At 36.0% G+C, this 11,013-nt stretch overlaps 1 protein-coding gene across 1 annotated transcript; it reads right to left on the reverse strand.

Annotated features, from left to right (window-relative positions):
- Positions 1-2,118: 2,118 nt before the first annotated feature.
- Positions 2,119-3,354, reverse strand: mRpL2 (mitochondrial ribosomal protein L2). Its single transcript, XM_081768303.1, has one exon. The coding sequence runs from the start codon at positions 3,092-3,094 to the stop codon at positions 2,189-2,191; it is 906 nt and encodes a 301-aa protein (XP_081624429.1). The 5' UTR covers positions 3,095-3,354; the 3' UTR covers positions 2,119-2,188.
- Positions 3,355-11,013: the final 7,659 nt, after the last annotated feature.

Consider the following 11,013-nt stretch of genomic DNA (forward strand, 5'->3'; position numbering starts at 1 on the left):
TGTAATTCAGTCTTTGAATTTGTTTTCACGTACTGAAGTCATCTACCTTGCACAAACCCTCGTGTAAGTTCCGATCAAAAAGGTATATTCCTGTAAGTACACGTGCTTACTATTTCACAACAAGTACAGTAGTGCATGACCTCAACATGGATACTCCTTACGCAACGCCGTGTCGTTTCAGCATAAATTTTTCTTCATTATCAGACTCCCAACAAAAACTATATTTTTTAAAGCTTAAGATACTATACAACTTTGTATACTTCTTTCGCCACAATCGCATAATGCGAAATTAATTTTTGCGATTAGGAGTACATTATTGTTACTATTAACCGCTAACACATTAAGTACAAGGGCAATATTATTTTAACCAAGAAACCACTCTAAAACTTAATGCCTAGAATGACCTACTCAGGAGCATACAAGTGCTGTTTGTATTTTATTCACCTAAAATAATAATTCGTAACATGTGAAAAATGATGTAGCCCTACTTTTCCCTTTCCAACAGAAAGTTGTGAAACCGCGCTCCGAGGGGATACTTTTTTTTTCAAAAAAAACAAAGCCAGATGCCTAATGGGTTAAGAATTATAATGTACAGTAGTAGCCCTGCTCAAAAATTAAAAAAAAAAAAAAAAAAACTAATACACTGATGTTATGAAAAGTGCGTTGCATATGTGTATAAATCTATATAAGGAAGATTTGGAAATGAAAAATTAAATACAACTAAGGGATTAAATTCCGTCAAGCTCCGCCACAACATCTGCAAAGTTGCAAAATTTACCTGGAAGAAATTGAGAGTGGATCTTGAACTGTGTGAAAGTAAGAAAAGGGCACAAATTAGTGTTCATTTATGAATAATAGTGGTACTGAATACGGATGTATTTTGCTATGGTGGATGTTACCTCACTGCGAAGGGAGTAATTAGAAAATGGCGAATATCGTGCGAGCTGCAACGCAATGTAACAATGTTTATAGTTTGTGCAGTGGAATACGATAAAAAAAAAAAAAAAATGTGTTAAAGGCATGGATTAATAAATGTAAGGACGCAATGTCGAAAGTTACAAAAGATGTGATGATAATGAGAAATTAAGGAAGTTAATGTTTTTTTTTAAATCTAATGCAAGAGTGAATGGTTTAAAACGTTATTGGGAAATAGCGTCAACAAAGGGAAACATTTTTCGGGTGTGTTTGATTGTCAGTGGATTTCCTACTTCAAATTACACAAGTATATAAATGACATAAGGTAATTATGCCATGTGAGGGCAGTATACAAAGTTATCATAGAAGTTTCTCCACTGTCCTCGTTTATGCCCACCATCACTGACGCGCCTGCTCCTTACGGACGCATCCCTTTACTGCGCTTCTGCTCTGACTTGGTTAAATGGCTTCTTAGTGACCACCCAGTTGGTTCGTACTTTTAAGTTCGTTTGTGTTGTATACTCAGCCCTCTTAAAGTAAATTTGCATCCAGTAATGCAACACCTCATGTATCTCCTTGTAGGCCACCTAGCCTAGTACAGGCAAAGTGATTTCTTAGGTAATTTGTAACATCTTTTCCAGATATTTCTGTTTATTTGGTGGTGGGACTTAACGGAATAAATCAGCAAAAAAAAAAAAAAAAAAAAAAAAAAAAAAAAAAGTAAAATTTACGTACATTAGCATCGAAGCTTTGTACTCATACGCACACACAAGAAATGACACTGCTTTAAGCCATGAAAAAAAGCCGTCATTTTTTTTTTTTTTTTTTTTTGACTCCTTTCTCAGCACACTTACCGTCGCTGATATGCCTGCTTCCTACGGTTTGCGCGGACCCCTTAGTTTCGCTCTGTTTAGAGCGGATTTGATGCAATATGCTACTCGCTTGAAGTAAGCACAGGCTACCACTGTATCTTCGCACTGCATACACAACTGCGCAGCAGTGTTACTTTCTACAGCGGAACCCCCGATGCTAATGTAAACAACCCAAAAGAACTGTTTTTCGGGATTAGGATGGGGAAAATCATGTAAACTACACTCACTTATCTTTAGATGAAATCAAATGGCATAGCTATCTACCTGAAAATTTATCGATTAAGATCTAATCGTCTCTTCCTTAAGATCCAGAGGAATAAAACACAACTCATTAATTTACAATAATTTCCATACATTTACATACACACAAAGAACAAGATTCTGAGATTGCTACTTAATACCTAAAGATGTAACCTAACAGTCTCTGGAGGTTCTGGCAAACGACTATCAATAACCGTTATAGGACGAGGTGCTCTTAATTTTCGTCCAAAGCGTCCAGTTTTACGTTGCCACCATCCGGACCTCGGGCGATTTCCAAGTTCACGATTTCGCTGTGCACTACCAATCGGTGTGTTCCCATGATCTACGTTTGACAGCCTTCCTACCACACACATACACTCTTGTTTTAAAGACACCTCGCGCTTAGATGGTAACTGAACTACTACACGATCTCGCACTTTACGAAGAAGAGTACAGTACGTACCAGCAGCATGAGCGTAATACCCTCCGTTGCCTGGTGATATTTCAACACAATGCACTTGAGTACCCATTGGAAGAGCTCCCAAGGGATACGCATCACCTTCATTTGGTCTCACAGCTATGCGAGGAATCTCACATGAAGTTCGAATTAAATCTCCGGGTTTCATGTTTACAGTAGCCAAAATGTACCTTAGTTTATCACCACTTGCAACTAATGCTATATGAGCGGTTCGACTAGGCTCTTCCAAGATTTGAAGTACTCGTTCCACCAATGGTGGTCCTTCCTTTGGTCCAACACGATTAAAATCCACCCATCGATATTTATACTTAATACCGCCTCCAATTCCTTTAGCAACTAATCGTCCAGTAACCGGATCTCTTCCTCCTAAATTTGTTATACGCAGTGGCTCGACAGTGTATTTTTCTGGGAAATGTACTATACGCCTGAAACTTTTTCCTTGCCCTGGTTTCGGAGGATCCTCCTTCACTTCATACATCCTCTGTCTCACTGAAATGAGCATATACATACGGGAGTCCCATTTTTCAAATAATCTCCAATTTTCGGAAATAACAGTTTTACAACAAAAGCTTCGTACAAGTGCTCCCATTGCACTTCGGAAGTAGGTTCAATGCAATCATAAACGAAGAACACTAGCAGGATTAGCAAATAAAATATTATTATATAAAACACGTTTAACAGTATGTATTTGAATATATTCGTATATAAAAGTATTTGAATATGTTCGTATATAATATACCACACTGCTCTTCCAGTTCCTCAGATAAAACACTCCTGTATACACATTTCGTATTTCAATTGTCCAACTACTGATAGTTTACCACTTCATGCCATTCAGGTTTTAACCTCTTCCTTTTAAACCATATTTTACACAGATGGCAGTATAATCGTACAAACATTACGAACAAGACAATTCGTAATGAAAGAAAAACTGTATAGAGAAGCAGTGCAAAACAAATACACAGCAAGAAAATTAATAAAATAAAAGAAAATCAAAATTAGTAAAGAGATATGTTTACCTCTGCACGGATATTTCCTACTTTTTGTGTGAAAATGTACTTTGCGTGTTTTTTAAACTAGTTATATACAAGTTCAAAGTATAGCTTAAAATTAATTGTCGATAACAAGGGAGGACGAAATTAAATGTATATTTAATTTAAATGTTTAATACATATTTAAAAATGCATTAAACGTCGCTCGTAAGTATAGTGTTGTCCACAAAATGAAGTGCAAATAGTTCCTTCTTTTGATACTAGATGGCACAGAAGTCATTTTGACGCATCTATCCAATTTCTTACCAGCAGTTATCATTTCCTCGTTCGGAGTGTATATACGAACCTTGATTCAACAGAGTTCACATACGTATATTACAATATCAGTGTATTCGTTTGCACCGTGGAACTGCTAAAGAAAAAGAAAATGAATAAAAATAAAGTTTAAAATGAATTTTCTTTCTTTCTCATAGAAAACAACAAAGCATAAGTAGCCCTATATAGAAGCATATCGTTAAAATTTGGATCGTAGCTTGATCGATACTATTCATTAAAAAATTAAGTTGAGGAACGATGTGTAGAATTCCTGCTCAGATTATTAATTTTAAAAAAATTCAAAACACATATTCCCTTTTGACTCAAACTTTATTTTAATACTAATAAGAAATTTAATCCCAGTAAAATCTCTATAAAGAAAAGTTCTGTTTCTATCCTGTATGGACGAATGCCGAATTGGTGACTTTAAAAAATATTGAGTACTTTAAGTATCGTAAACTAACTGTGGTTAGCTTTCAAGTTCATAGTAAGATTATAGATCGTTCACCGATTTTTCATTTCAGGTAAAAGATAATCGGTTACAGCACATTCCTGCGATGTCAATGGTCCCGGCTTCGGTTTCTGTAGGTGAGGGTTTGAGGCAGTATTGTGTAAACGACCAGGATACGCTTATATGAGACCTGGCGTACTGTTTAAAATCGATCGGAGAAAGTGGCTACAACATCCGACCGGGGATCAAAACTGAGATAACGGAATACAAAAAGCACATGCCAGAGGTGGCTCCAAAGGGAAGTCACTAGACCACGAAGAACCACAAATCAATTTCGAGTGAAATTTATGTTGGGATAATTGAACCACGTTGAAGCACACGCGGAATTCCAAATCTGTTCATACCAGCCATATTAACTGTCACACTTCCCAGTGGCGGCTTCAGCAGGTAGGCCGGGTAGGCACGGTCCACAAAAAAGTTTGAAAAATATATAAACGCTAAAAGATGCAATACAGAGTAAACGTATTTTCCACTATTTATATTAATGGTAGATAATTATTTAACAAATAGCATCATTCACTACTGTAAAGTAATTTCCTACAATCATTAATCAATCAAATGTGTATATGCATGGGCGGAGTTAGGAATTGTCCCCTGGGGGCAGACCTTTTGTCTGCTGGGGTGCATGATAAATACAAATGAGAATTGAAGGATCTTATAAGTGTCATTTTTATTTTTTGTCAAAAAGTTGGGGGCAATGCCCCCCATAGCTCCGCCTATGTGTATATGGATCCATAAGCGAGGGAGCGTGCCTACCCAAAATTAAAATCTTAAAACCGCCACTGACACCCCCTCCCCCTGCACTAGATGATACATAAAGAAACTTCCTTCATTAATCACTCTTGTGGGATGTTCGGTATATTCCGCACTTATTTTATAGAAAGTGTTTCGCTACAACCTTAGTTCTAATATGATGATGATTTTCTTTATTTGAAAGAAAATCATTTATTTAAAAGCATCGCTTGGAATTGAATTTCCTTTTTCTGCACCAAAGTTTGATGAAACATAGAACCACAGTTTTAACATGTGGTCATCCGAGCTACGTGCTTTTCCACCGGGGATCGAACCCGGTTATGAGTACTCCGGCAAAAGACAAGAATTCTTCAACTTCGGATCAATTTTGTGTTCTTATCAATGAGTTACGTAGGTTATTATTGAAATCATAATTTTGTTATATAATTATTATTATTATTATTATTAGCATGGTTTAATAAAATTACTTTTATTTTCGTTAATACTTTACTTCTTAAATGAATACATGTATAGCTATGACCCATTTAATGATGTGCTTAGACGATAACGTTAAGCCTACTGTGCTTGGTGTCGTGATCATAAAAGTAAGTTTTTATAAGTTAACATTTGCATTGGCTCATCAGATTATTTCTTAAGATTTTTTCATTTCGCTGTTTTTGTTACAACAGCTTCTGCTGCGGACACAACACGAAATGTAACCAACATCAGCATTATACGCTGTTACACCCACTCCTAAACCCACGTCTCCATTCCCAAACCAACCAAGTGTCTGCGTCACCATCAACTTGTAGAATAAATATTTCATCAAACGCGCATGCGCTTAGAATGTGATTGCGTCAACCAAGCGCGGAGGAAGAAATGTGTGATAAGGCACGGTCTACGTGATGGCTTCAAAATGGTGGTTGAAAGATTGGAGTGTTGTGCGCGAGTAGCGGATTTAACTCTTCCTGCGTCATTTCTTTGTTCGACGGCCAGGAAGTGGGAGGTGAAGGTATACATGCAATATGGCGACTACAGCAAATTACGACTATTATAGTAGTTTAGTATTACAAGTGGCGAATATTAAAGTACGTCACCTGACAGGTTAATGTTTGATGAAAATTCCAATTTCTTTCTAGCTTCTGCGCATTTCGAGAGAAAAAGGACATTCTTATATTATTCCAAAAACACACAATGCCCCGAGATATTGATTCGTTGTTTTCAAATTACTCCAGATGGAAGCTCTTTGTATCAAGTAATAGAGTGATTTAATTGATTTCGTCACAAATTTAGTAAAATTCACGAAAAGATAGCTCTATGGAGTTGAAACAAAGAGTGAAGATTAAAAATCGAAGCAGTCTAGAAGCTGCTTCATTTGTAAATCATTTGCATCGTACATAACTTTACTGAATAGGCAGACGAAAGCTATGCTTTTTTCTCCCTCTCTTTTGAAAAAAAAAAAAAAAAGAGGAATGTTGTGCAAATAAAACTATAGCTGAATTGTATTTACAGAGACATATGCATTGTGACATACGAACTTCTGACATTGCATACGAAAATGGACGAACTTCGTAAGCTTGTGATAATTTTAAGTTAGATGTAAAATGAGAACATTATTTATTGTCCAAGTAAGCGAAACGTGCTTCGTTGGCAGCACAAGAGAAGTTGCAACGTAAGAAGTAACACGAAACGTATTCTCCGAAGGAAAGCTAATGCACACAACACATTCGAAGAATGTATAGGATCTATGTCATTCTGCTTAAATCACCGTATCTAAAGGAAAGAGATCCAAACAAGCTGAAATACTATGAACAAAACTACAAAACATATCAAAGCTCCCTCTTGGCTATGCAATATCTGAGATGCAGGTATTATCACAGAATAACTATGTGGGGGAATAAAAAGAGAGAGGGAGGAGGGAATAGTGCTGCTGCTTTTTATTAGCGGTACAGGTTCATGCACAGTAGGTCCTTTCTCGCGTCACGTTAGATTAGATTCTCGCTCACCTCTATTTCAAACGACGACAGTGCTGAAGGAAAAGGAAAAATAATAACGAGCAGACGCTTGAGTAAATGGAGTTTCGAGCTCAAATCGTTTCACCAGCCGATTCCGGGATCGTGCCTTTAAATATCCTAGTCGATACTTGTTGGTTGTTAATGATTCCATTATTAAGTCTGGCTAAACAGCGCATACAAACGAAAGATTAGAACCCATGCCTTGATTGCCGGTGAGGGTAGAGGGTTTTCGGTATTAATTCCTGCAGGGCTGTGCCGTGAGGGGGCGCCGAAGTAAGAGGGGCGAAAAATCGGGAGAAAAGGGGGCAAAAGAAAGGAAAAATTACTTGGAATATATGTATGGGGGAGCCGTCGTATACTCTCGCCCCGTGCGCTGATTTTCCACGGCACGGCACTGAATCCAGTCAGTGGCGTACGCAGAAGTTCGTCGTGGGTGTTCAAACTGTGAAGTTCATATACTCAGATGTATCTATACATTTCTTTATAAAGTAAATGTTTATTTTTACATAATACTTGTAAACGTTCAGTGGTATTATGAGGAAGTCTTACAATGACATTCTTGATTTCACTACACATTTCAAATATTCCTTTTTCTCCTGTGTTCTTAATGAAGTGGTGTATATTGTCTATCTTTTGTCCTTAATTTCGCTATATGTTTTTGAACTTGTCCCTTAGCATCCCAATTCCTTTGCCATCATCATTTACTTGTTTTCCGTTTTAATATCTAAGATTTATATATATATATATATATATATATATATATATATATATATATATATATATATATATATATATATATATATTCTTGCTATCATCCGGTTCCGCATTGTATTATTTCCATCTTTCTGAAGCTGCAATTCTCTCATTGAAAGTGCATTTCTATCATTAGTTTCTATACCTCAAAGTAGTTTTCCCTTGCTACCTTGTATTTCCAAGAAATTTACAATCATATACACTATTAAAATTTCTCTATCCCTTTTAATTCCTCTTGTCATCTTTACTTCTATTATATATTCTTCTGTCTTTGTGGATTTCCTGTTTGAATTCGCAGATCAACTTTTTACACATTTTTTCCCCGTCTGTATTCTTCGTTCGTTATAAAATCAAATTTTTCCTGGTTAAGTAATGACAAAAGTGTATGAAAGTATATGACTGAAGCCCAGACTACTTTGACTAACCAAGAAATGTAGCTTTCTAAATACACACACACACACACACACATATTATATATATATATATATATATATATATATATATATATATATATCCTTATATATATCCTTGAAAGTGGCACACATCAAATGGACATTTCAAGGTGTCTACTAAAAGTACGAAATGAAATTTCGTGAATTTCTCGTCATCTTTTCTTTCCCAAACCATAAAATTTAGTAACATTTTCAAGAGCAAATTGGGTACGAATTGAGTCAAATTTTCATGCATGCCATAGAAGAGTGCTTTGCTCGCGATTTGGTAGCGTCTAAAACCGACCATAGACATTTTTGGCGGTGAATTTTGACATTTTATAAAACAAAATTTTCCAGTCTATACTTATATTTGTACAGATGAAAAAATCGTGACCCAAAAGCTAAATTTCGTGACTTTTCTTGACTTTCATGACCGTTTTCTGATTTCGTGACTTTCTCATGACTTTCGTAACCGATAGACACCCTGCATTTCAATCACAACCAACCTAATATTTAACAACACATACATTCATTTGTTCTGCCTCTCTGTACTTCTTCCATATAAATCAGCATTGGCCAATTTCATCTCCTCAACAAAATATTTAGTTGGACACGTCTTCCCTGACCTCTCCGCCAGAGACGCGCGTGGGCCATAGCCTAATTGGGCTATAGTGACAGGAGTTATTATTAGATTTCCAAACTACGCTACGCAGGATCTTGTAGAACGAATATGTTCATTTGTTTGTCTGTCCACAGATGTTAGAGTAGAAACAGTAAGAGACAGACAATTGCTCAGTGGGAAGAGCGCTCGCCTCTAGTGCATGGGGGTCTTCGTTCGAATCTAGCTCGCGCCAGGTAGACTTTATAGTAGATAAACACTGTGTGGATGACTTTTAATGGGGTTCTTCCACTGTATTTATTCCACCATTTCATTTATTACTATCACCACCGTCTGTCTCCCTTAATCTCGGTACGGTACATAATTGTGGGACATTAAACTACAAAAGAAGAAGCGATTTTCCGGAGTCAATTCAATTAGAGGTTTTTTTCTCCTGCATTAACCTCGTATTCGAATCTCGAACGATAGAAATAAATTATGTTCAGCACATTAACGGCACTACATAACTAGAAACATTTTTTAAAAAATCAATTCATCATCACAAGAATAAACACATTCCACCTGCACCCTTACACCCTTATCTATTAAACCAAAAAACCAGAAGAGATTAGAAATTCACTAGGACTTCCTGTTCCAATACTGACCTCTATAGATGAAAATCGGTGAGAGATAGCGTCCTAAGAATGTAAAATCTCTTTCTTACTCTCTTCATCAATATATATATATATATATATATATATATATATATATATATATATATATATATATATATATATATATATATATATATATATATATATATATATATATATATATATGTGTGTGTGTGTGTGTGTGTGTGTGTGTGTGTGTGTTATGACCGATATTAGTGTTGAATCCAGGGGCGTCATTTAGGGGGGGTAGGGAGGGACATTTGTCCCCCTGAGTTTAAGATGTATATAGATTTTATCAATAGCATAGTAGTAAATCAGTGACAAACGCGAAATTTTACTTATATCAAGGAGTCTTGCCCTCCCCCCCCCCCCCCAGCAAAATCTGAAATGACGCTCTTGGTTGAATCCGTAGTTTTTGCGGTCGCTGACATGAACAGTGACATTTCCGATGTCGTTTAAATTCAAATTCAGTGCTTAACGTCCAAAAAAAAAATCTATTCTCCAGTACGAAGAATGGGTATTCTGTTAGTCCCTTTATATAAATCGAGATGGTAAAAATGTAATATTTCCGTTTTTAACACTCATGGCCATATAGTGAAGAAATGGTAATATGTATGGAGAATCAGTTTTTTTGTGTTGTTTCTTATGTAAACTCAGTAGCTCAATAATAGAATTTATCTCCGACTTTACGTCTATCTTCCAACCGGAAACCGGAAGTGGTCCAAATCTACTACCACTTCCGGTTTCAATGTCGTTCTTCACAGAGCAAAAACTATAAGAGACCTCGAGAGATGGCTTTTTGATATGAATCCAGCGTATCAGGAATAAATTTCCCCTCAACATTTATATCTTTATTTAAACGTGAAGTGATAAAAATAAAGTGGGAGAAGCAGTTTTTTAATATTGATTCAGTATCGCAAAAAATAAGTTCCATCTTTGCCTTTATTGCTGTATTGTAAAAGGAAGTGGTAGATATCTACTACCGATCTCCCGTTCCAATAGTGACCTCTACAGAGCAGAAATTGTCAGAAATAACTAGAGAAATTGCTTTTTTGGTATCGTATAATTCGTTGTCCTAACATAAGAATAAACTTTTTATCTCGACCTTCACCTCTCTATTTATTCAAAACGGAAGTTTCAAAAATGTATATGGATGTAAATGTATATATATATGGATTTCACATCCAAACAACAAGTTCCATCGCCGACCGTATCCCTCTGTTGCACAAGCGGAAGCTATAGATCTAGATTATTACCTCTGGTTTTAGTATTACAGAACTGGAAGTATTATTATTATTATTATTATTATTATTATTATTATTATTATTATTATTATTATTATTATTATTATTATTATTATTATTATTATTGTATTGGGATGGAAGTAATGTTAGTAATGATGCCAGCTTTAATTTCTCGGGAGAAGGGGGCAGCCGGAGAGATACAGACTAGGGGCGTCATTTCAGACTTTGCGTGAGGGGGGCAAG

This window comes from Thermobia domestica, chromosome 8 (genome assembly GCF_964235325.1).
Source record: "Thermobia domestica chromosome 8, izTheDome1.hap1.1, whole genome shotgun sequence".
NCBI lineage: Eukaryota > Metazoa > Arthropoda > Insecta > Zygentoma > Lepismatidae > Thermobia > Thermobia domestica.